The sequence below is a fragment of the Chlorocebus sabaeus genome, chromosome 7 (assembly GCF_047675955.1).
Source record: "Chlorocebus sabaeus isolate Y175 chromosome 7, mChlSab1.0.hap1, whole genome shotgun sequence".
Lineage (NCBI taxonomy): Eukaryota > Metazoa > Chordata > Mammalia > Primates > Cercopithecidae > Chlorocebus > Chlorocebus sabaeus.
In genome coordinates, this window is record NC_132910.1 from 104,228,726 (window position 1) to 104,255,615 (window position 26,890).

The following is a 26,890-nucleotide window of genomic DNA, read 5'->3' on the forward strand; positions in this document are numbered from 1 at the left end:
TTGTTTGAGCCCAGGAGTTCAAGACCAGCCTGGGCAACATGATGAAATCCTGTCTCTACAAAAATACAAAAGTCAGCCAGGTGTGGTGGCCTGCACCTGTGGTCCCAGCTCCTTGGGAGGCTGAGGCGGGAGTATTGTTTGAGCCAAGGAAGCAGAAGTTGCTGTGAGCCAGGATTGGGCTACTGCCTTTCAGCCTGGGTGAAAGAGTGAGATCAGGGTAGTAATGAAGAAAAAGGCTAGGTATGGGAAATAGTATGGAGGAGGGCACCATAGGACTAATTCATAGACTTAAAGGGTGTAAAGGAAAGATGAATTAAATATGACTCTTTTGCTTTTTAAAGAAAATTATTATTAGTTTTTAGATTGAGGTATTTCTCATACCTAGCCTTTTTCATCATTACCCTTGTCTCAGAAAAATTTATAAATAAAAATTTTAAAAGGAGCTCTATAACTTGGATTTTAAAATTCTCTATGGGCTTTGGTTTCTTCTGTAAAATGAGGCAGTTGGGCTATTAAATGATTTCTAAAAAATTTCCAGCTCTAATATTCTGTGACAATATCTAGGACTGACAAGGGGAATAATGGAAATATAGCACAAATGACACCGGAGTCTTCTTTGAAGAACAAGGTTACTCCAAAACATGGATGCTGCTTAATGGGCCATAACTTTCCTGTTGTCCATGAGTCAGCATGAAAAATAACTCCAGAGGACGCTAAGTAGGTCAGATTTATCTAAGAAGACAGCTGTGTAATCCCGTATCCCTCTCCAACCCCATGGCACTGCAGATACATGCTTCTGGCTCTGTGAACAACAGTCAAATAGCATTACCCATTTTGTAAAGTCCACAAGACCACAACTTGAAAAATTAAGCTGGCCTTACAAAGTTTCAGAAAAAGCTACAGCAGTATTTACATATGGTCCATCTCAATGTTACTCTATCTTTTAAGTCATTTCCATTGATGCTGTGATACTCGTTAGTGTGGGAAAGACTTTACTAGTAAAAGAGTAAAGTAATTTAAATGTTAGCAAAAAACTTTTGTATCACAACTTTAAATCTGTTTAATAAAACCAGTTAGGCTGTCAATGTTTGCTTGCTTTCCTTTACACGTATTATAGTCATACGAGGACTTAAAATTACATTCTGTAAATAAATAGGCCCATGAGAATACTTCCATTTAGAAGTAAACTTTGAAGGTGCAGTTACTGCTTAAGTGGGCTGTGCAAATATTTCTGTCACTGGAGTTCCCTTTAACTCCGTGGGGGACCTTCAGAATCCAAGGGGCAAATATAAACTTGGAGAAGTGAAGAGAAAAAAAGGGCACATTGAGATGGCACTGGAGATCCTTGCTAAATAAAGGAAGATATTGTCAAGGAATACAGAAAAAAGTATGGAACAGAGACTACTGGAGGTATTCAAGTTGGAAAATGCGAAGTGTCCACCCCTTTTTTTTTTCTTTCACATCAACAACTTATATTTATGCTAATCTACTTACATGTTAAGTCTGGCCAAGCAATTAGACTATTTAGCCTTGTTTGGAGTTAAATGCAGACAGTGTGAGACTGTGTTCACAGTACTGTATTATGTCTTTAGGAGAGAGGATCTAGACTTCATTTTGTCCTTCTCAGGATTGTGTCTGCTATGCAAGCACTGGCTTTCTATAGTCTGGCCTGTAAAGCACTAGAAGCAATTAAATAGAGGATCAATGTAAACAGGTGTGTCCCATCACTTCCCCTCTTCATACTATATTGTTCATATTCTCTGAATTTCATACAAGCTACAGTGAAAGCAGTAAGTTAACTTTAAAAAATCCTAAGATTGCCCATACTTCTAGGTTATGCAAATTGATTTCTGAATAAGCCCTTGTTTGTGACTTCGTTGGTAAAGGCAGGATGTTAACTTAGAGATGCCAGATTTTGGACTTGTTAGTTATAGACATCGAAACCTGGAACTAGGAAATACATTTCCACGTATTACTTCCATTATCCTCCTAATGATAGAAACAGGCAACTGGCCACATCCTCGACCCCAACCTTATTTCAGGAGAGGCTGGCTGAATTTTTGCAATATGATTTCAAAAGGGAGTATTTGCAGGGTCTTCGAAGCTATAAATCCCCTAGGAAGTCTTCCCCACCTGTCAGGACCTGGACAGTGTCCACAGAGGGTGCCGGGCGCACTACCGCCACGCGGCGCTGAGGTCAGCCTCTCGGGTTTTGGGAGAGCTCTTTTTATTCTAAATTACAGACTTTGCAGCCACCGGATATCCTCGCTGCATAACTGGCAGTGGCCATGTGGCTGCACTCGCGTTTCCTGACAACCACTGCATTATTTCCACTAATATCCTGAGTCCAAGGCCTCTCGCTTGGCGACTCCTCGTTCCCACCTCCACCGCCACCTCTTCCCTCGGGGGTAATCTCTCGACCGTGGTCCGAGCGCCTCAACAAAGCGGCAACCACCCAAAAGTTCATGAAAATGCACTTGGCAAAAGTGGGCCGCTAGTCCCCGCGGACAGTTCTAAGCGACACCGTCCGAGCCGAGGAAAGCGCCCGGGCCCCGCAGAGTGCGCGCTGCGGGGCGTGCCCGCGGCCATGTGCTCCGCGCCGGGGCGGAGCGCCCGCGGCCGCCGCGTTCGCATTGTCCACTTTCCCCCGCACCCCGCCGCGTTCCGTCCCTCCCTATCTGCGGCGCACACGCGCTCAGACCAAGCGGCGCGCCCGGGGCTGGAGCTGCAGCAGCTGCGGCGGCGGCGGGGGCGGCACGGGGCGGGGCGGGGCGGCACGGGGGCGGGCCCGGGGCGAGGCAGCTGGGGCGCCAGCGAGCTAGTGGCGAGTGCGGCGAGCACCGGAGAGGAGCGCGAGCACCAGCATGGCGGGGCTCCGACGCCCGCAGCCCGGCTGCTACTGCCGCACCGCCGCGACCGTGAACCTCCTGCTGGGCGTCTTCCAGGTCCTGCTGCCCTGCTGTCGTCCGGGAGGGGCTCAGGGACAAGGTCAGCCTTGCGCCGCTGGGCTCGCTCTGCCTCTCCACCCCGCCCCCGCTCTTTCTTTTAGGGAACTGCTGAAATCTATAAGAGGGCGAAGGGAGGAAAGGGAAAGGGGCAGGAGAAGGAAGGAAAGCTGTTGCAATTCTCCGCTGATAACATTTTCTGACCACAGCGTCCCCTCCCGCGCCCCTCTGCCCCGTACAGCTGGAGAGCGGGGCAGTCGCGGGGCTTGGGGACCGCTAGCCGCTGGCGCCCTGGAGCCTTTGTGCGCGGGCCCCTGCGCCCGGGGCGCAGCCCCCGCTTTGTGTGGCGCGCGCGGGTGCCCCGCCGCGGCCCGGCTTCCTGCAGCTTTGTTTCCCCGAGCCTGGCCGCCCAGGGTCCATACTCCAGATGCTCGGGCTGCGGAGCCCGGAGTGTCCCGTGGGGTGTCTTCCATCCCACTTCGTCCCCCTCCAGCACGAGCACCCCGAGCCTGCACGCTGTCGCCTTCGCGTCCGAGGGGCCACCGGCTCACACCCCGCCCATTGTGTTTTTATCCTTGGCTCGCCCCTCAGATGGCCTCTGTTCCTGGGAGGAAAAAGAGACGTGTTTTGGTGAGGCGGGTGGCACGGAGGGACGGTAGGGGAAACAGGAAGCGTTTCTTCAGCGTGCATTAAAAACGTGCTGTATTTTTTGGTGTTCCTGCAGCGATTGAGCCCTTGCCGAACGTGGTGGAGCTGTGGCAGGCAGAAGAAGGGGAACTCCTGCTGCCCACTCAGGTGAGGACGACCAGGTGACAGGGCGGCTGTGGGTGTGCAAGGGAGGAGAGGCGGGGAGGCCGCCGGTCCTCCCCAACCCCTGTCCAAGAGGCACAGGCGCTCAGGCCACTTTGCAAGGCAAATAAACGTTAGGGGCCGAGCCAGAACACCTGGCAACGGTGGCCTTCCCAGCTCCTCCCACGCCATGTGACAGGGCGTGAGTCAGGCTGGCCCCAAGTTCAGAAGGTGGGAACCCAGGCCACCTCAGCAGGGACGCGGCCAGCGGTCTGCTCGGCCGTGGGTGTCCTGGGTGCACACTGTTCCCTAAGTGAGCTGGTGCTGTGTGGATGGCAAGTGGCTAAGAGGTTGAGGACAACAGGAGTATTGATTTCATAAATGTTAGAGTGGTATTTGCCATTAGCGTTAAGTAGTTTTGGGATGAAGATGTGACTTTAAAGGATTGTCATCTTGGATTTTCTCCAAGTGCCCTTAATTCCTGTTAAAATACACCCACTTAAGAACTTGAATTTCAGGTTTTTTTCTCTGTATGATGATATGATGATTGCATGTAGAAAAATAATTACATTTTATTGGGAATCTGTAGCATCATAGAGGGTTTATTGCTGCAACAGATACAGTACTGCAAAGCTTTTGTCTTTTAACTTTTACAAGAAATTCCCATTGACTGTGAAGTGTGCACATTGAAATATAATATTGTTGACTGCCTTTCACCAGTAACAGTAGTGATCCAAAATGCATTGTTTGGGTGGGAGTGGCTTGAATTATAAGGGAATATTCAGCTTATGTGCAGTACTTTTTAAGATATTCATTACTTCCCACGTTGGTGGCAGCACTTAATTCTGTGTTGCGTCTTGTGGCTGTTTGGGGAAACAGGATGTCTAGCTATAACTTTACTGGAGAGGCTGTCCAGTTTTACATTTCAGTTTTCTCGAGACCTCCTATGTGAAACATTCAGAGCGCTGGTTTTGAGATATTTGGAATATTCATTTTGATTAGGGCTAATACAGCTTCAAGGCCGAGAGGTGATTTTAGAGGAGAATTTTGCTGGATCCTCCTTGAAGACCAGCAGCCTGAATGAGACAGGTCTTTTGAGAAAAGGCCCCATCAGGATGAGGAGCAGATAGGTTCTCCTTCTTAAAATTTATTCTCAAATGGATTTTTTCCCCCGATTTTAAATAATATACATATGTGTTTTGTTTGGAAGATACAGAAAGATAAAAATAACAGTAGAAATCCATCGTATTCCTACTGCGAGAACCACATTTAACTGGATGTATTTATTTAAAAACTAATTATGTTTGTGTATATCAGAGTTGTTCAACAGTGGCACTGGTAACATTTTGGGCTAGAGAGTTCTTTGTTGTGGGGGCTGTCCTGTGCACTGTGAGATACTGAACAGTTAGCATCCCTTGCTTCTGCCCACTAGACGCCAGTGGCACTCACTGCTGCTTCCCCCTCTCCCCCACCCCCTCCTGATTTTGACAACTAAAAATGTTTCCAGACATTGCTAGATGTCCCTGGGGAGCAAAATTGCCCTGGTTGAGAAGCACTGGTGTATATCTATGTATATGTATTCGCGTTTTTGCTCAATTGTAGTTTCTACCTCTTACTTGCTAGTGTTGGAAGCCAACCCAGACTAAAAGGAAAGTAAATTATAGATGATTGAGTCTAGTATTATAGACTCTCATTTGTTAGAGCGTTAGTTGAAGATTTAGTAGGTGTGCTCAGAGATGGAAATGTCAAGGCTTATGATATGATTATTTATAGGCTCAAAAGTTATTTTATACAATTCGTTCTTTCTTTTTTTTTTCTGAGACTGAGACTCCCTCTGTCGCCTAGGCTGGAGTGCAGTGGCGTGATCTCGGCTCACTGCAAGCTCTGCCTCCCTGGTTCATGCCATTCTCCTGCCTCAGCCTCCTGAGTAGCTGGGACTACGGGCGCCCACCACCACGCCTGGCTAATTTTTTTATTTTTAGTAGAGACGGGATTTCACCATGTTAGCCAGGATGGTCTTGATCTCCTGACCTCGTGATCTGCCTGCCTCGACCTCCCAAAGTGCTGGGATTACAGGCGTGAGCCACCATGCCTGGCCTATTTTATACAGTTCTTAATTTCTGGTTTGTTTATATGTATAATACAATTTGTTTTGATAATAGATGTCAGAATTCAGAAACCGGGATATTCACTATAGAGGGATTTATAGCTAAGCTGTTTTAATCAAAGCTATAATGAAAGTGAAACTGGTATTCAAAATAATTTTCTAAATACTTCATCCCTGTCTCTATGTATACCTTTTAGAAGCTATCTTGCCCTGCTTATACCTGGGCCAAGGGTAAGGGAGATACACATACACACACACACACGTGTGTGTGTATATATATGTATCTCATAAGCTGCAGAGAGTTTTGAAGAAAGTTATTTTAAATGAATGATTTTCAAAGTATTTTGAATTTTTTCAGCAAAAATTCCCTCATATGTGTCAAATGGAGTCTGTTGAAAAGAATATTTATAGGTGTTATTTAAATTTGAGGGTTTTCTGCTTAATTAACCAGTACATTGGGTTTCTTTCATGCAGGAAGACTGAAAGATGGCTTCAGAGGCTAAGATTTGTCAGTAGTAGATGCAATAGGAACTTTAGAGGATGTGGCATTAAATAAAATACTGGCCATCCGGTAGCTCACGCCTGTAATCCCAGCATTTTGGAAGGCTGAGAGGGGTGGATCACCTGAGGTCAGGAGTTTGAGACCAGCCTGACCAACATGGAGAAACCCCGTCTCTACTAAAAATGCAAAATTAGCTGGGCATGGTGGTGCATGCCTGTAATCCCAGCTACTCAGGAGGCTGAGGCAGGAGCATCCCTTGAACCTGGGAGGCGGAGGTTACAGTGAGCCGTGAATCGCGCCATTGCACTCCAGCCTGGACAACAAGAGCGAAACTCCGTCTCAAAAAACAAACAAAGAAAACACACTAACATATTTGCCAACACTGTTCGTATAGTTATTTATTTTGGACATGTCTCCTGTTGATTAGGTCATTTGTTTTTTTTTTTTTTTTTTTTTTTTAATGACGGGTCTCTAAGTGATCAAGAACTTACTAACTTATTAGTAAAACCAAATACGACAACTGAATTGTTGTAAACTGTCAGAACCTCTGGCTAGGTCTCCCGGGTTTGAATCTCAGCCCTATCCCTTTTTAGCTCCATAAATTCACCTGTTTATCCTGTTTTCTTATCTGCAAAGTCTGGGGAATGATGGTGCTGGTTTCAGAAGACTTTGAGAAGATTAAGTGCCTGGAACTTAGTGAGCACCTACTGTAGGTTACCTGTTATTTTAGTGGTCCCTGAGTTGACTGGTAGATTTGGTCACTGGAGGGCGTGAACAGCTTTCTTGTTTTGAAAGGTCTGAATAGTATTGATAACTCAGCCCTATTGTGTGCTCTGTGATTGTAAAGTTGTATTAATCTTATCTTTTTGTTATATACTCTCATGTCATAAAATCGTTTGGTGTAGGAACATACAAACTGTATATCCATGGTGATCATGAGAGGAAGGAGGAAAAATATATGTGATTTTATTCTTACATTTACAGAAATTTTCCTCTGCTCTGACTATACTTCAGCACACTGAATGCGAAGTGGTGATGGTGTGGAAACCAAACAGGTGTTTCATTAGCTTATTTTCAAGAAGTAATTGTGTGTATGCAGGATACATCTTCGTGTACCTTTTTACTTTGCCTTCAAAGTCAGAAACTGCGATTCCTTGTGATCCACACATAGGTGATGTCCACCTGACCTGCTCTGCCCTGCAGGGCCTTCTGTGTCAGTCCTCTGGGACGCCCACTCCAACCCGACCCTTGGCCAAGCATGTCCAACACGTATCTGTTGAATTAATGAATGCAACAGCCCCGTTGTTCATTCAGGGCCTGTCCTTCTGGACTCTTGCCCTGCAGTGGCATTGTCATCGTTTCTCCCTCTTTGAGTTTCCTGTAGTGTCTTTGTTTTTTTGTTTGTTTTCTTTTTTCTTTTGAGACTGAGTGTTGCTCTTGCCGCCCAGGCTGGAGGGTAATGGCGCGATCTCAGCTCACTGCAACCTCCGCCTCCTGGGTTCTAGTGATTCTCCTGTCTGAGCCTCCTGAGTAGCTGGGATTACAGGCATGCGCCACCACGCCCGGCTAATTTTTGTATTTTTAGTAGAGACTGGGTTTCACCATGTTGGTCAGGCTGATCTTGAACTCCTGACCTTGTGATCTGCCTGCCTCAGCCTCCCAGAGGGCTGGGATTACAGGTGTGAGTCACTGCGCCTGGCCCGTGTCTGTGTTTTTCTCCTTTATCTTGTGCATGCCTTGTTGCCTTAACTGAGTTCTCCTTTGAGGGTCTGGGCTGCTAAGGGTTGGTGCCCTGCTGCGGCCACAATGTCCTGCATACAGTAGACATTTAGTACTGCCCATGAAGTCATCCTGGTGGAGGAGAGCCAGTTGTCAGTGTCTTGCCTAGTTCCCCTATTTATGAGGTTGGCTAAGTCTGCTAGTAACAGGTGAAATGCCTTAAATGTTGATTTCCTAGTATTGTTTGACAATCACATTTAAAAAAATCAGCTCTAGCTGCAAGAAGAGCAGTCTAGAATCTGTTCTTTCAATCCATTGAGACTTCTTTGAGAAGAGAAGCCTCGCTTTGGTGCCCCATGATTAGCAGGTTTGGGAACCAGGGACAGGTGCTGAGTAGGAGCAGCCGTTACCTAATACAGAATCATGTTGGTGCTGGGCAGTGCTGGGCAGGCTCGGTGCTCCACTGCCCTTATTTGTTCATTTAGCAAAGATGGACCTTTGGGGCGGGCCCATTAGGTCCCCAGAGATACACTGATGAATAAGAAAGAGTCTGCTTTTAAAATTGTCAAGTTGATTTTCCTGCATCTTAAGTCAGAGGGTGTAGATAACGGAAATTGGTAGAAAGTGAAACAGGAAATGATACATTGAGATTCTGAGTTTTTGTTATCACAGGTACTGTGTTCTGTAACAGCATCTTGCTCCAGTGACTCATTGACCAGTATTTGGTAATCTTTTTGTCATAGAGATTTATTTTTGGTTTAATCAACTTCTATCAACATGAAAAAATAATAACATGGGTTGGGCACTGGCATCATTTAAATTCTTTATGAGTATTAACTCATGAACACACTAAAGACTATGAAGTTTACAGATGAGAAAATTGAGGCACAGAGCAGCGAAATTACTTGGCTCAAGGTAATAAGAAAGTGACAGTGCTGGGATGTTAAACCAGTGAGTGTTTAACTACAGAGCCCAAGGTTTTAGCCATTACGTATGTTGTGTGAGTTTCAGTACCGTTTGACCAGAAAAACACTATTATGGTGGTAAAGTTTCTGTGTCTGAGGGAAAGCATGTCACATTCTATTTTGATTCAGAAAAAGTTGCTAAGTGAAGTTCCCATAATAGTCATATCCACATGCAGTTAAGAAACAGCTGGCTCATACTCAGCTCTGCAGATGTTTATTGAGCACGTACTGCAGGCCAAGCAGTGCGTGTCAGGGATGTTATTACAGTAGACAAAAAAGAAAAAACACCTGCCCTTGTGATGCTTGCAGTCTAAATGGAAGCATAGAGATAGACAGTAAACAAGACAGAGAATAAATTTTAAGTAATTTAGTCAGTTCAAAGGTCATACATGTTATGTGGTGGCAATGTGGGGTGGTGATGTGAGTTGTGGTTTTAAGAGGTCAAAGTGTACCACTCTGAAAGGGCAGTATTTGAACCAATCTTTGAAAGTGGTGAGAGAGAACAGGCAGTGCAAAGGCCCTGAGGCACTTCCCAAGAGGCAGTGGGGGAATTACATGCTTTTGACCCTGCCCTTTGTGGTTGGCAAGATCAGACTGGTAATACCCTGGGACCACAGTCAAGTGCTGAAATATAGGAACTGAGAGAAGAGGCACCCCGCTTTGGAGAGGTCAGCTAAGGCTTAGGGACAAGGGAGGCCTTAGAGATCTGCAGCAGCAAGTGTGTGCCTGGGGCCTAGCCCAGAGCCTTGCCTGGTAGACAGTGAAGTTCATCGTTTTCGCTCAGACATTTTCAGTTGGAGCCCAGGGTGCCTGCTGCAGTGTGGTTGTAGGGGTAGGGCTGGGTGTGTCAGGGCCTGTGTGGGACAGTGCTGCATGCTGGTGAAGAACTTGGTGTGCATCTGACCAGCTGGAAGGAGCCATCGTAGGTTCTTGAGCAGGGACTGACGCGATGACATGGAGTGCTGGGTCGTTACTGTGTGATAAGGGTGATAAAGAGTGAGTGATAGGAGGAGACTGGTCTGTGCTGCACAGAGTGCGATGGTGCACAGGATGGTTGCGGGCAGCAGTCTGCAGGCAGAGGAGAAAGCTGCGTTTGTCTTTCTAATGCAGCCGGGCTACTGATGGTGTGGGCTGTTGTGTTGGAAGAAATGACAGGTAGGAACTGGGTTTCCTGTGAGTGGGTAGGTCTTTCTGGTAGGAGGTGAAGGGAGGGGAGCAGTGCAAGATGACTATAAGATTTGCCCAGGGGTGGCCGGGTGCAGTGGCTCACGCCTGTAATCCCAGCACTTCAGGAGGCCGAGGCGAGTGGATCACAAGGTCAGAAGTTCGAGACCAGCCTGGCCAACATAGTGAAACCCTGTCTCTACTAAAAATACAAAAATTAGCCAGGTGTGGTGGCATGTGCCTATAGTCCCAGCTACTCCGGAGGCTGAGGCAGGAGAATTGCTTGAACCCGGGAGGCGGAGGTTGCAGTGAGCTGAGACTGCGCCATTGTATTCCAGCCTGGGCGACAGAGAGAGACTCTGTCTCAAAAAAAAAAAAAGAAAAAGAAAAGAAAAGAAAGAAGCAATGGTTAACACATGTTCTTTTTCAACAGGGTGATTCTGAAGAGGGTCTGGAGGAGCCTTCTCAAGAACAGAGGTAAGGAAAAAGTGGGGCTGGAAACCTACATGCTGAGTGTCCCTGCCTACTTTGGGTGCTCTCTGAAGTCTCAGTGTATGTCTGTGTTTATGTGTTTGGTGTTAACCTGTAATACACCTTTCTCTTTGGCTTTTGTCTTGCCTATACCCTCTAATAAATTAATACGACTTTGTTTTAAAATAAGGTTGTTTAGAAAGCTGTTAGAAATAGCCCCTCCTTCGCCACTCACCAATTTCACTTTTTCCATGATGTGCTTGTGCCCTCCCTCTTGTTTATAAACATCTATTGAGTGCCAGGCACCATGCTGGGTGGTGAACATGAAACACAAACAAGACCTCTGTTTCATGTAGTGGGCAAGTAGGTCTTTACTGTCGGTAAAATGATTATGCTTATGACAAGAGCTATCAATAATTAGTTTCCTGTGGTAGAGAATAATGAGGTGGATGGGGTGGTCAGGTGAGGCTCCTTTTAGGAGGTGACATTCCAGCTGAAGTCTGGAGGAAACAGGAGCAGCCACACAGCAGTGGGAACAGTACTTTGGTCAGAGGGAATGAAGGTGCAAAGGCCCTGAGGCTGACAGCCCTGCCAGCGATCCAGGAACTTGGAGAAGTCCAGTGTGGTTTGTAGGATGGTGAGATAAGGTGTGTACGCCTTTAGAAGTCACAGTAAGGAATTTGGGTTTTATTTTTAAGTGTGGTATGAATTGTTAAAGAATTTTAAGCAGGGGACTAGCAAATCAAAAAACATGAATTACTTTTTTTTTTTTTTTTTTTTTTTTGAGACAGTCTCACTCTGTCCCTCAGGCTGGAATACAGTGGTATGATCTCGGTTCACTACAACCTCCGCCTCCTGGGTTCAAGCGATTCTCCTGCCTCAGCCTCCCAAGTAGCTGGGATTACAGGCACATGCCACCGTGCCTGGCTAATTTTTGTATTTTTAGTAGAGACGGGGTTTCTCCATGCTGGCCAGGCTGGTCTCAAACTCCTGACCTCAAGTGATCTGCCCGCCTTGGCCTCCCATAGTGCTGGGATTACAGGCATGAGCTACTGCACTGGGCCCTGTGAATTCCATTTTTTAAGAGAATACCATGGGGCAGTCTTGGTCACTTGTCAAATTGGATCCCTTGGAGCTACATGAAGACACTCTTAAGTGGTGTATAAGTAGGAGGATAACTTGCAAGGAATAGGCTTCCAGATCCCCAGGGTCTATGTGTCTCCTAAAGCTGATCTGTCTGAGTTGTAAGTTACCATTTTCCCCCTCTGCTTTCACAATCTCATTTCTCCACTTTACAAAAGAAAGCTGTATCTTTCACCCAGCCCCAATCCTGCTGTTGGCTTCATTTTGGGCAAAGAGACAATTTGAAATATTGGTGTTTGTTAGGAAAAAGTGATGCACTTTGATTAGATGATAAATTCTTTAGTAACTTTGGTGGTTTTCAGATTGTTGCTTTTAGTAAAACTGAAGGAGGACCCAGTGAATTTGACAACTGATAGATCATTCAGGTTACTTTTAATGATGGCTTACTATGTGATTTTTAGATGAAACACGGAGGTATTTTAGAGAATGTGGGGACAGTGCTGTAATGAAGATATTTCCATACTCGTCTGTTTATGTCAACAAGCTTTTTCAGTACTTACATTAAAAAAAAAAATTAAAAAAGGATTAAGTTTATAAAAAACCTGTCTCATTCTAGTAGTAAGTAATGTTCACATGAAGCAGCTGGGGGGAAAACAGCTCTGTTCATCTCATTAAAGGATGCATTTTCAATAAGATTTTACTTTCTATGTTTTATTACCTATCAAAATTTGTAGAACTTGTTGGTTTGATCAATTGTATGCATTCGGCCCTCTGTATCTGTGACTTCTGCATTCGTGGATTCAACAAACTGGATCGAAAATACTCAGAAAAAAAAAAAAATGTATCTGTACTGAATATGTACAGACTTTTCCTTGTCATTATTCCTTAATATGGTATAAAAACTATTTACATAGTATTCACATTGTATTAGGTATACCTGGCCCTGTGAATTCCATTTGTAAGAGAATAGGTATTACTAGTAATCTAGAGATGACTTAAAGTATACAGGAGGATGTGCATAGATTATATGCAAATACTGTATACCATTTTATATCAGGGACTTGACCATCTTCAGAATTTGACATTCTTGAGACGTCCTGGAACCAATCCCTCAGGGATCCGACTATACTAATACAAATTGTATTGATAACTTTTTTTTTTTTTTGAAACAGAGTCTCACTCTGTCACCCAGGCTGGAGTGCAGTGGTGTGATCTCGTCTCACTTCAACTTCCCCCTCCTGGGTTCAAGTGATTCTCCTGCCTCAGCCTCCTGAGTAGCTGGGATTGCAGATGCATACCATCACGCCTGGCTAATTTTTGTATTTTTAGCAGAGATGAGGTTTCACCATGTTGGCCAGACTGGTCTTGAACTCCTAAGTTCAGGTTATACACCGGCGTCAGCCTCTTAGAGTGCTGGTATTACAGGCGTGAGCCACCACGCCTGGCCTGTATTGATGACTTAATTCAGAAGAAAGAAAAGTAATATTTAGACCTTATGGTCATAGGAAAAATTTTTTAAAAACCTGAAATTTCAATTTATATTTATAGTCTTGTAGCGGAAGGCTTTGAACATAAATTCGTATTCAGTTAAAATTCCTTGGGTGACGTGGAATAGAAATGATTTCATGGAGGAAAAGGAACAATATAAAATATCCAGCCATGAAGTTTATTTTTGTATTTAAAAAAAAGCATAATGGTGGATATCATTTCAGTGGTATTTAGATTCCATTGAATATATTTTAAAAAGGGATTGTGAGTTTTATTAAAATTACCAGTATGTACAGTGTGGCAGAGATTACATTTTTACAGCTGGTAAACGCTCACAATTGTAAATGCGACACAACTTAAACATCCTTTTTGGGTGTATGGGAGCAAGAAAAGTTGAGGAATGTTGATATCAGGGTAGGGGGTTGGTAGTGGATGGAGGAAATGGAACATTTTGAATATATTCTTCAGGTGGGACAGATCCTTTACTTGTTGAATTTGTTGTGGAGTGTGAGGGAAGGAGAAATCACGGAGAGAAAGCATCTAGATTTTGGCTTAAATGTCTGGAGAGATGGTGATGACTGTGCCGGGAAAGGATTTAGTGGGGAAGGAATCAGAAACTGTGTTCGGCTGCCTCCTAGGAATCTCAGACTTGATATGACGCGTCTACAGGGAGATGGTGGGTAGAGAGTTGGTATCTCTCTGGAGCTTAGAGGCCAGGGCTGCAGACCCAGGTGTGGGTGTGTGCAACCCATAGACAGCTGTGTTGCAAGTGCCTTTGTATTTGTTTTCTTTTGTAGATGCAGTTCTCTCCATTCTTATTATTTAGAACTAGTTTCTTTCTTTTTGCCAGTTTTTTCAAAAATCAAACTTTAGGGTATTCGTAGATTTTATCCTTATTGGTCTTTTCACACAGCATCAGATTATCAGACTGAAAGATGTGGGAATGAGGGAGAATAGTGTCCTTTTTGACAATGACATATAAAAAAATAAGTTTTACATCATGCCTGTGTACTTGCAAGCATATATATGGATGTATGAATATATACATGTGTATAATCGATGTACTTATTGATTTATAAAAATGAATTAAAGTTTCAGAAAATAATACTCTTGCTGCCTGCAATGTATTCTATTTTCTATTGCATTTTGTTTTATCACCTGCTGGCTTTATTTATTTTTTGGTAACAGCTTGATTGAGATGTTGTTCACATAGCATATAATTCACCCATTTAAAGTGCACAGTGGGTTTTCAGCATATTCAGAGTTGGATAACCATTACGACAATCAATTTTAGAAGAACATTTTGTCTTCTCAAAAGAAGTGCCTTACCCTTTAGCCATCAGCCTCCAATCTCCTATCCCTGCCTGGATTCATTTTAAAACTCAATACATCATAGTTCACAGTCTGATCAACCTTGATTTAGATGTTTTATCTTCCTGATATTAAATATTCCAGTATTTTCTCTTTTACTTCTACTTTTTAAAAACTTGACGTGTAAGCCTCTTTGTTTCTTTTGGCTTTTCTTGGGTTGAGGTCTGTTCCTCATGTGTAAAGAAATGATCATGATGTGGGTGGGATGCTGCCTTTAAAAACCTTTGTGTCCATGTTTTGAAAATGCAGATTCTGGAGCTGTCTCCAAGAATTAGCTCTGTAAGTGTAATGTTCTGTGATTGGCAAATTAGTCAGCTGCGTACTTACTATTCATTTACCTTCTACCTTCTTCATTTTGTAACTTCTCCAAAACCCATCTAATTTCTTGCTACTTTGAAAAGAAAACTTTTGCTTCAGAGTAGATTTAAGTTTATAGAAAAATTACAAAGATAGTACAGAGATGTCCTGTATACCCCTCACCCATTTAACCCTAATGTTAATATCTTATATTACTGTGGTACGTTTGTCCCTGAGAAACCAACATTAGTATCTTACTATGAGCTAAACTTCACACTTTATTCACATTTTACTAGTTTTTCCCTAATGTCCTTTTTGGAGGCAAGTCATTAAGTGAAGTTGAGCTTCACCGACACAAATTATGTGAAATTCTGTATGGGAGATTTGTCATTTCTCATTTATTTATATCTTGTGAGCTCATGGATATTTATACTTTGGGTTATAATCCAATATTAGATTTGCCCTGCTGTTTTAATGTCATTTATCCTTAATCTTATTTATGAAGTTATGAACATTTGTTTACACATTTTTCGAACTTTGTTGTGGTTTTAATTTTAATAACTCCCCCATGATACCAGCTTACTGATGGTCAGGTGAGCTTAAAGTCAATAGAAGCACCATTTATCAATTCCACAGAATGAATGCATTGTCTCTTAAGAATCCATACAGAGGAGTCACTCCTAACTTGGGACCTGAGAAATACATTTGACTGTGAGGCAGTCTTAGCATGTTCCCCAAATGTAAAGGAAGCACTGATGTCTGTGACTGGACAGATAGAATCGAAGGTCTCTGTTTTACTGGCAAGACTGCCCAAGGTGGGGCTGGAATGGGACCAGTGTGAGTTCTGGGCAGGAGGCTTCCTAGAGCAGCTTGCCTGTTACCTCAAAGTCTGGGAAAGCTTTCAGGGTAATTGGCCTCATTGAAGATTTTGTTTATGTTTTCCTGCCTTCATCTTCTGTGGATGCTATGTAATTGTATTTGGTCGAAAGCCAGAAAAGCAATATTTGAAAAACGTTCTTCCCTCTTTCCTCTTTATCCCCATTTTTCCCTGGGTATTCTTAAATATCAACAGTAATCTGTTCCTTTGCTGAGAAAGAAAGATCGTTTTTGGGAATTCAGCGATGAGAGCAAAGGGGAACTGACTTCAGCTCTTACTAGATTTGAATGCTCTGGGAAGCATGTCTGGCTCTCTCTATATCTCTGTCTGGTAAGCCTTTTTTTGAGTTGTATTTGAATAGCAAAAGTTTAAGCATTGACAACGTATGAGTAGTATATTACTTCAGGTTTTAAAAATGGTTATAAAAATCATAAATACTGTCTAGGTACAATGTCTATGAAAGGTTTTTTTTTTTGGTGGCTTTTTGTTTTTAAAATGTACTTTTATCTGATTAGTAGTAACAGCAGCAAAATGTGTTCTTCTGAAATAGTTTAACACCAGTGAAAGGTGGATCTTGGGAGCCAGAACCTGAAGAGAATCTCATTGTCCTGTCAGCAACATACCGGAAGATATAATTGCAGACAAGAACGACTTAATCTTTAGGGACACTCGCTTTTGGCAGTGAAGGATCTCAGACCCCCTCAGGGAATGGAACTACTTCTCACTTTTCTTTGTTATTCAGAAATGGAAGTTCCAGGCTGGATGCAGTGGCTCATGCCTGTAATCCCAGGACTGTGGGAGGCCAAGGTGGGTGGATCACCCGACATCAGGAGACCAGCCTGGCCAAAATAGTGAAACCCGGTCTCTACTAAAAATACAAAAATAAGCCGGGCATGGCGGCATGAGCCTGTAGTCCCAGCTACTCGGGAGGCTGAGGCAGGAGAAGTGCTTGAACTCAGGAGGTGGATGTTGCAGTGGGCTGAGATCGCGCCACCACACTCCAGCCTGGGCGACAGAGCAAGACTCTGCCTAAAAAAAAGAAAGAAAAAATACATGGGAAGTTCCTTTCCTGTTGATAGGATCTCATACTTTTTAACCTGAAGTATCTCCCCAGGGTTCCACTGGGGACCTTCCTATTTTCCCACCATGTCATCTCCCTAGGTGACCTGGCCTGTGCCATTCGTTTTAAAAAAATTAAAAAAAAATTTTTATGGCTACATAGCAGTGTATATATTTGTTGCTCAGTTGGCTTTTTACATACTCTCTGTATAGAAGGAAGTTGGACGTGGATCGTGCCTTCTCCCCAGAGTTCTCCTTTAGCTTGCAGGTGCCACAAAATTACTGTGTCCTGAACTGAGCTCCTGGGCCTCTCTCTGTCCCCAATTCCTGTGCCTGCTGTCACAAGGTGTGGTTGAGTCTCATTCACGTGGTCTCCTTCCTCCATTCTGTAGCCACTGCATCCTGTTCTCCTCATGCGCGTCTGTCCTACATCTTTTCCTGTCATCCCTTTGAAGAACAGCCTTTTACGGACTGCACTACCTTGGGGATGAAGTGCAGGGTCCTGAGCATGGCATCAGTGATGTAGAAGCCCTTTGGGGATTGAGGCCTCTTCAGCCTCTTCCTCCAGTCTCACTTTCTGGTCATTCACCTGGGCTCTTTTTTGCCAAAACTTTACTCTTCTCTTTCCCAGCCATCTCCCTCCGTCCTGCTTTCCATAGCACCCTGGCACTTATCTTAGCACAAGGCCGTTACTTCTCTGTTTGGAAATTACCCTTCTCAGGGTTCCCAAGTTTCTGAGTCTCATGCACTTGTCTCCCTAGCACCTAACCTCATACCTGACACCTGGGTGAAGAGCTGACCCCTGGGTGAAGAGCTGCTGAAGGAATGCAAGCTCATACTTTTACATTTAAATCTTTTAAATTGATTACTTGTTAGTTTTGCACGTCCTCCATGTTCAAGCCTGTAAACTGTATTTGCCATTGAAACAACAGGACTCGTATTTGTGTTATAGGCTGTATTCTTTTATTTTTATTTTTTGAGACAGGGTCTCGCTCTGTCACCTAGGCTGTAGTGCAGTGGCATGATCTCGGCTCACTGCAACCTCCGCCTCCTGGGCATAAGGGATCTTCCCATCTCAGCCTCTTAAGTAGCTGGGACCCTGGTCACCTGCCACCACAGCTAGCTAATTTTTGTATTTTTTTGTAGAGTTGGGGTTTCACTTTGTTGGGCAGTCTTGTCTTGAACTCCTGGGCTCAAGTGATCCACCCACCTTAGCCTCACGAAGTGCTGGGATTACAGGTGTGAGCCACCTCGCCTGGCCCAGAGACTGTATTAGTATTATTATTTTTTGAGATGGAATCTTGCTCTGTCACCAGGCTGGAGTGCAGTGGCACGATCTCGGCTCACTGCAACCTCTGCCTTCCAGGTTCAAGGGATTCTCCTGCCTTAGCCTCCTGAGTAGCTGGGACTACAGGCACGTGCCACCACACCCAGCTAATTTTTGTATTTTTAGTAGAGACAGGGTTTCACCATGTTGGTCAGGATGGTCTTGATCTCTTGACCTCGTGATCCTCCTGCCTTGGCCTCCCAAAGTACTGGGATTACAGGTGTGTGCCACTGCGCCCAGCCGAGGCTGTATTTTTATACTGAGTTACTGTAGTTGGTGTTTTTGTTTTTTTTGTTTTGTTTTGTTTTTTTTTTTTGAGATGGAGTCTTGCTCTGTCGCCCAGGCTGGAGTGCTGTGGCGCTATCTCGGCTTACTGCAAGCTCCGCCTCCCGAGTTCACGCCATTCCCCTGCCTCAGCCTCCTGAGTAGCTGGGAGTACAGGCGCCTGCCACCATGCCCGGCTAATTTTTTTTTTTTTGTATTTTTAGTAGAGAGAGGGTTTCACTGTGTTAGCCAGGGTGGTCTTGATCTCCTGACTTCGTGATCCGCCTGCCGCCTCAGCCTCTCAAAGTGCTGGGATTACAGGCGTGAGCCACTGCATCTGGCCAATTAGTGTGTTCTTAGAGAGGATGGGTTATTCACTCTATCCGTGTATAGCCTTATGGTACCTTCTACAGGGTGCTGTGGGTCCTGGGAACTTTGCAGAATGAATGCATTCAACCATGGTCTGTGCAGCTATAACAATGTAAATTTTTTTTTGACTGTTATACAGCTCATAATTTAGGTGTTCTCCTTAATATTATACAGATTTTTAAACAGGGTTGTTGGTATATATTAAAATTGTATTCAAGCCACAAAAACCTTTTTTTAGGTGAAAAAAATGTGAAGTTTTTAGCAAAGCTTTTGGCACTTATATAGTTATTTAGCCTTCAGTTGAAATAAATCAGAAAAACAGTACAGTGGGATCAGAATACTAATTTTGGTTTTCATTGAAATTTTTAGTTCCTAAAAACTTTTATTTCATTAATTTTTTGAGACAGAGTTTTGCTCTGTTGCCCAGGCTGGATTCAGTTGTGCTGTCATAGTGAACAGCAGCCTGGACCTCATGAGCTTAAGCAGTCCTCCTGCCTCAGCCTCCCCAGTAGCTGGGGCAACAGGTGCATGTCATCATGCCAGGCTAATATTTTTTTTATTTCGTTTTTGTAGAGACGAGGTCTTCCTATGTTGCCCACAGTAGTCTCTAACTCAAGCAGTCTTCTTGTCTCAGCCTTCTAAAGTGTTGGCATTACGGGCGTGAGCCATCATGTCTAGTCCCTAAAAACACTTTCAGTTCCTCCTAGATAATATGTTTTACAAGCACCAGGGTGATTAGGTTTGTATTCATTTTTATCTTTATATTGAAAGGTTATTTGAACCTTTAATAATTCCATATTAAAGAATTACTTAATTCTTTAAGAATTTTGAAAAAAAAATCTTGAAGGGTTAGTCTAGAATAAAAATAGGCAAAATATTTCATTAATGTCAACAAACTGAAACAAAAAAGTAGAATTAAGGTCTGAGGAAGCTGGAGATTATACGTAAATGTGGTGAGGCAGTTCCAGAAACTCAAGTGTTCCTTACTTTTGAGACTAGAAATTGCCTTTGGGAGAAGTGGTTTAACTCAGCACTAAAGTCTGAATCAGCTTTGCTTCATTCCATATGCAACTCAGTGGCTTGACTACTTATTGCTATACGTCATAATATTTAACAGCAAAATAACTTCATGGAATCTTTCAGTAAGATGTGCATTCTGAAGAAAGAGCTAGACAAATCCAACAACCCAGGAAGAGACTTAGGAGGCTGGGTGTGGTGGCTCATACCTCTAGCACTTTGAGAGGCAGAGGTGGGAGGATCGGCTTGAGCTCAGCAGTTTGATACCAGCCTGGGTCACAAAGTGAGACCCTGTCTACAAAAACAAAACAAAACAAAACAAAAAAAGTGGGATGTGATGATGTGCACCTGTAGGCCCAGCTACTCGGCAGGCTGAGGCTCACTTGAGCCCGGGAGGTTGAGGTTGCCATGAGCTGTGATTTTGCCACTGCACTCCAGCCTGGGTGACAGAGAGACCCTGTCTCTGAAAATAGTCAAAGGCTATGAGAAGCTTGTTTTAGGCAAGAATGCAGGTACTGCTGTGTGAGAAAGAGAAGAGACTTGGATGTTTTGCTGTTGAGAACCAAACTTACATTTCTTAGGAAGGCTTATAGCTAGAGAGTCAGGTAAAAGCTGACATTTCGGCTTCTCTTACGTGGTGGGCTTTGTGCTTCAGATTGCTTTCACTCGCCACGCTGGGTCAGTGAGAAATGAACGTACTTTTTGGATGGATTCCAACATCGGCAGCAGTATTAATTCTGTGAGGGTGTTCTGGATATGTTGTGATATTAAGCTTCTTATTGCTTAAGAAAGTAGCAGAGCTTGGAGTTTCCAGGCTCAAAGGAGAAATTTCCCAAGGCAGTCTTCTCTGTCTAGGAACACCTATCTCAAGATAATGGGGTCTCCTGGGAGCTTGTTACTTGTTTTAAGTGAATTGTCATCAAAGTATTAGTTTGTTGTTTGAGTCTTCAACATATGAAATATGACCCCGAAGTAAATAGTAATTTCCCCCCATCAATTAAACAAAAGAATGTTGTCATGTTACAAATAATTACTGTGGTAGTCTAGGCAGTATTTCACAGATGTGTGGTGCCCAATTAATATGTTTTTGGAACCATTGTTTTAGCATTGTCTTTGCAACCAATTTATAAATGATATGAGAAAAAGTCTTGTTTGCTTATTGTAGTCTTTCTCAATGTTTTCTCCAAAAGTAGTAGGGATGTAGCTTTTAAAGTCTACTATAAGCATGAAAATTCTTCAGAAATTAAAAAAAAAAAAAACGACTTCAACATTTGTTGAGAATTTAAATACTACTCACTGTTTATTCCTTTTTGTTATTCTCCAAAAATCATCTAGTACAATGTATGTTTCAGGAAGGTGACCATATTTAATTCATTGCATTGCCTTCTCTAACATACATATTGACATCCCAGTTTGAGAAACATTCTCCAGTCCCTATTGTTTTTACCCAGTTTATTCAAGTATTTAATTTGGAAAACATGGCTCCAAATGACACATGCCTATTGGATTAAAACTGAGCTTCTTCTGTAGGAAAGATGATTTGCCCTGCTGTGAAGTGTGCAGACACCTACTGGCGCATTTAAAGGTGGATCCCAGAGAATAGCTTCAGGAAAAGCATAGTCATAGCGTGTGGCCTGCCAAGTGGACCATTGTAAAATGTATATAGTAAATAGTTCATATTGATATTGTGCCTTGTACAACATTGACTTTCAGGGTTGTAACTACCTTGTGGATGTTGCTGCCACTAAATTATTTACAATAGGTGAGGTTCTGTTTGAATTACAATCCAGTGTTCGATTGATAGTTACAACAGGTGTATGTAGTATGAATTTTTGGTGGAGTAATTCTTCTAGGATTGTGATTAATCCTGTTTCTTCAAATCAGATCATGTTAATCCACTTAATCCGTAAAAAGTGGATTTAAGTAATTGCCCTTGTGTAAATCTTATGGTTTACAAAGGGCTTTCACATGTATCTTCCTTATGTAACCAGGTGGGTATGTGGTAGTATTCTCGTTTTATGGATGAGGAGACAGATTCATCAAGGTAAAACAATTTGTTGAAGGTTATAGAGCTATGAAGTGACAGAACATGTGCATGATCTTAGGTGTCCTCTCTCTTTTAGTGCATACTTCTCTACTTTGGAGTGGAAAACCGCTTTCCTAGTAAGATCTACAGCTGTCTGTCGAAGGAGACTAAGTCCAAGATTAATGTATGGAAGCAACTGAATACTTTATTAGGCCCTAGTATTATATGGTTCCTAGCAAATCCCTGAAAAAAATGAGCATGACTCATGTAAGATAGACCCAGGGTTGGTCCTTCAGTAATATTTTACTGTATGCTAGATAACTTCTTTAGTTTTATGCTAATTCTAAGTGTGGATTATCCACAGATATTCAGCTGCATAGCTTTTGAAATATGGAAAATTTAAATCGGAAATTTTGGGATTACTTTGTGGAACGCATGCCATTGTAAACATGTGCTGAGAGGTTGCCTTTAGAGGAGCTGTCCTGTCAGCTTGCTTTGCTTTGGGATTATTTTCAGCAGCAAGTAACAAAACCCTGACTCAACCAGCTCAAACAATAAAGAATGCATGATGTCATTTAACAAGAAGCCTGGAGGCAGGGTGGTTCTGGGTTGGTTTACTCAGCAGGTTAGTGTCAGCACCTGGGAGCCTGGGTCTTCGGACCTGTCTGTTCTGCTGGACTCCGTGTGCTGTGCATCTCCCCTCACGTTTGCAGGAGGTCTGTGTGCTTCACAGCCTCCCACCTGAACATCCAAAGGCAGGTTAAAATAATCCCCCGGCTACTTTCTCAGAAGTACTCCCCAGCAGACGTCCCCTTCACATCTTACAGGTGGGTCTGCACTCACCTCGAACCACTCACCCGCCCACGCCTGTGGAGTGGTGGAACCACGGAATCAGCTCTGTCCCGCAGGGTTTAGTCATAGGAAGCACAACCCGGCTTTGCCTAAGTGGGAGGAAGGGAAGGGGCGGTGGAAGGCCGACAGCAGTGTGTGCTATGCTGAGGGAGTCACCTGAGCTCAGCGAGAAATGAGCGGTCTAGGGCAGTGTTTCTTGAAGCCCGGTCCAGGGACCTAAATCAGCATCGCTTGGGAACTCGATAGACTGGCCGGTTCTCAGACTCCACCCCAGACCTGCTGTGAATCAGAAGCTGTAGGGGAGGCGCCCAGAGATCTGTTTTAACAAGCCCTCCAGGTGGCTCTGATGCATGCTCAAGTTTGAGAACCATTGGCCCAGGGTGAGGCAGCTCAGGGACCACATTACAAAATACTCTTTTTGTGGAGGATTAAATAATGAGAGGTAGAAATGGTCTTGTAGGTAAAACAGTGCTGGAAATTGGGAGATGGTTGCTTTTCAGCCTGAGTTACCACCACTGGCCCAGGATTTTATCAAACCTAGAATCCATACGTATTCTCTTCATAGGGTATGGAGTGTTAGCTGGTGGATCCAGTGTGTCTGAAGAAGTTCTGCTGCAATGATGCACATGGGGGTGGGGTTCCAGGCTGAGCTTTGGTGTCCACCTATCAGGGTCTCATATGTCCTAGCATGCCTGGTAAACAGGTGGGTTAGGCCATCGCAGGTCAGCTTCCAGGGGAGGACTGAGGAACCTTCTCAGGGAGAATTCATTCATTATAAGGGAAGTGAGTTTGGCAGAAAACCTTGGCCCAGTAACAGAAAGTCTCAGTTGTTGGATGGGAGTGGCCACTCATAGCACAGGGTGGTGTGTGTACTCAGATCTGCCTCCTGGCCCAGGCCCCTGTGGAGCTGTGCAGGCGTGTGTGTGTGTGTGTGTGTGTGAGTGAGAGAGCCTGGTGGGCCTGTGACTGAGGGGGGTGTGTGTGTGTGAGTGAGAGAGCCTGGTGGGCCTGTGACTGAGGGGGGTGTGTGTGTGTGAGTGAGAGAGCCTGGTGGGCCTGTGACTGAGGGGTGTGTGTGTGTGTGTGAGTGAGAGAGCCTGGTGGGCCTGTGATTGAGGCGGGGGTGTGTGTGTGAGTGTGAGAGAGAGGAGACAGGGACAAAGAGAGACACTTGTGGGCCTGTGGCTGAGTTGTGTGTGTGCATTTGTGTATGTAAGAGACAGAGAGACCCTTGTGAGCCTATGACTGAGGGGTGTGTGTGTATGTGTGCATGTTGAGAGAGACCCTGGTGAGCCTGTGACTGAGTTTTGTGTGCGTGTGTGTGTGAGACAGAGACCGAGACCCTTGTGGGTTTGTGGCTGAGTTTTGTGTGAGAGGTGGAGACCCTGTGGGCCTGTGGCTGAGTTGTGTGTAAGAGAGAGTGAGTGTGCATGAGTGCACCAGTGTGAGAGTGGGGTTGTTGGGGCGGGGGGAAGGATATTACTTAAGGCAAAACTGAAAGAAGTGTTCTAAAAATTCTGTGAGAAACTGGGGTGGGCGGAAGCAGCACGGGCGCTGCCCACCCCAAGGGGACTTCCACACCCCCTCCTGCAGCTGGAGGGCCAGGGCTGCCTGTGGGAGGAGTGGGGACTGGGCGCTGGTGAGGGTGGGGCCTGGAGGAGGCAGCCGGGAGCCTGGAGAGAAGGAATAAAATTGGGACAAGGGCCTGGGCCTGGGATAACCAAGTCTGTTGTGCCACTTATAGGGGAGAGGGGCCTCCCCAGCCACCCAGCAGCCCAGGGATTCCCGGCAGCTCTGTTGTGGTGGAATGAGAGCATTTGCCAGCTGAGGGGGCTGGATGGGGTAGGGCAACAGGAAGCAACTCAAGTTCAAGTGTGGTGTATTCATTTCCCAGGGCTGCCTAATGAAGTGCCACAAACTGCGTGACTTTAGAACAGCAGAAATGTATTCTCTCCTCACAGCCCGGAGGGTGGAAGTCCTCGGTCAAGCCGGCAGGGCCGTGCTGCCTCTGAAACCCTTGGGGAGTCCACCCTCGCCTCTTCCTAGCTTCTGCAGCCTCGCTGGCAGCCTGTGGGGTTTCTTGGCTTGCAGCTGCATCACTCCAGTCTCTTGTCGCACAGCGCTCTCCCTGGGTGTCTCCGTGCTTTCATGTGGCTGGTAGAAGGACACGAGTTATATTGAAGCAGAGGCCCACCCTACTCCAGTCCAGCCTCATCTGAACTAATTGCATCTGCACCAACCCTATTTCCAAGTCAGGTCACCTTCTGAGGTACTGGGGTTAGGACTTTGACATATCATTTTGGGGTTGGTGGAGACACAGTTTAACCCATAACACATAGTCCCCAGCGAGACTCATCTGTGAGCTCTTGTGAATGTGCCTCACCTGTTTTCCTTGCCCTCCCCCAACACCAGGGCTCCTGAGAAACGCCTTTTTGGTATTGGGCTGGTGATGTGTGAAGCGATCCACTGTGAAGCTTCCTTCCTGAGAGCTGCACGGACCAGTCTCCAGCCGCAGCCGCAAAACCCACGCAGTTTCTTCCCAGCTCGTTGAACCTGGCCTTTTGGTCGAATGGATTTTATTTCTGAATTATTTCTTTGTGTATCTGTAGGAGCATGTCCAAGGAAAATTCTTTATTTACACAAGATTGTGAGCGGTGGGGAGAAGTATTTTTTCTTTTTTTTTTTTTGAGACTGAGTCTCACTCTCTCACTCAGGCTGGAGTGCAGTGGCGCGATCTCAGTTCACGGCTGCCTCTGCCTCCCAGGTTCAAGCGATTCTCCTGCGTCAGCCTCCTGAGTAGCTGGGCTTACAAGCATGCACCACCACGCCCGGCTAATTTTTGTGTTTTTAGTGGAGACGGGGTTTCACCATGTTGGTCAGTCTGGTGTCAAACTCCTGACCTCATGGTCTGCCCGCCTCGGTCTCCCAAAGTGCTGGGATTACAGGTGTGAGCCCCTGGCCTGGCCCAATTTTTTTTTTTTCTTGCGGGAAATAAGTGGGCAGATTTAATAATGAGCAAATAGGCAAAACCATGAAATCAAACCTCGTTCCTTGCATCAGAATTCAGAAAAATGCGACTAACTGGTTCCAGGCTGTGTGTGCTGTGGTGTGTCTGTCTATGTGAGTATCTTAAACTTGTTTCATTATCAGTATAACTTAGCAAATGAATACGAGTTGATTCCCAGGCTGAAGCAGGTCTTGGGCCATTCTGTTGGTTTGCCAGGAGAATCCTTTTGTTATTTCCTGGAAATGCTTGAATCATAGATGAGTCTCTTCCCGCTTCCATGTATTTCAGCTGCAGTTTTCCAAGTGTATAATAGTGCTGTCCATAGGGAATAGCTGCTGTTACTGTGAATTGAAATACTTTTAGGTCTGCTTTCAGGTGGATAAATGTCACATCCAAATTGTGTGTTAGTTTGACTTTCATGTAACTTAATTAGCAGATTCATGCTTTGGGAAAATCTGATCTGTGATCCTGAAATTGATTACAGTTGGTGTAATTTGTGGGTAATTAGGGGCCTTTACAGTGACTACTCTAGTCATTAGAGGGCTGGAGTAATTTGAGGTTGAAATGTGAGAGTGAGATGGAGAAAGCCCTTGCTCTCTAGTCCTTAATCTTTTAATCCATTTAACCTGGGTTGTAAATTCAGGCCTTATTTTAATTTGAAAGTATGTTTAGGGAACTGGGAAGGGATTTCATTAATTCACCACTTTCAGGTCATATAGTTAAAAGAGGGAGGTTATTCCTAATTGTTTACTTGGGTAAACATAAAGTTATCGTGAGTTCTTGAAGGGCCCATGAAAGTTATGTTGCTGCTTGTTAGAAACAAAAACGTCTAGATTTAAAAAATGAGCGGCCGGGCGTGGTGGCTCACGCCTGTAATCCCAGCACTTTGGGAGGCCGAGGCGGGCAGATTATGAGTTCAGGAGATGGAGACCATCTTGGCTAACACGGTGAAACCCCATCTCTACTAAAAATAAAAAAATTAGCTGGGTCTGGTGACATGGGCCTGTAGTCCCAGCTACTTGGGAGGCTGAGGCAGGAGTACCGCTTCAACCTGGGAGGTGGAGGTTGCAATGAGCTGAGATCACGCCACTGCACTCCAGCCTGGGAGATAGAGGGAGACTCCATCTCAAAAAAAATTAAAAAGAAAGAAAGAAAAAGAGCCTAAAACCCAAAGAAAAGCACAAAAACAAG

The 26,890-nt window shown here is 44.5% G+C and overlaps 1 protein-coding gene across 3 annotated transcripts in view; it reads left to right on the forward strand.

Annotated features, from left to right (window-relative positions):
• The first annotated feature begins 2,813 nt into the window (after window positions 1-2,813).
• Window positions 2,814-26,890, forward strand: part of TMEM131L (transmembrane 131 like) — a 168,362-nt gene continuing 144,285 nt past the window's right edge. For all 3 annotated transcript variants that reach the window (XM_008000032.3, XM_008000033.3, XM_008000034.3), the window contains exons 1-3: window positions 2,814-2,988; window positions 3,670-3,740; window positions 10,625-10,668. In XM_008000032.3, coding sequence (XP_007998223.1) covers window positions 2,865-2,988; window positions 3,670-3,740; window positions 10,625-10,668 — 239 coding nt within the window. In that variant the 5' untranslated portion in view covers window positions 2,814-2,864. The remainder of the gene's footprint in view (window positions 2,989-3,669; window positions 3,741-10,624; window positions 10,669-26,890) is intronic.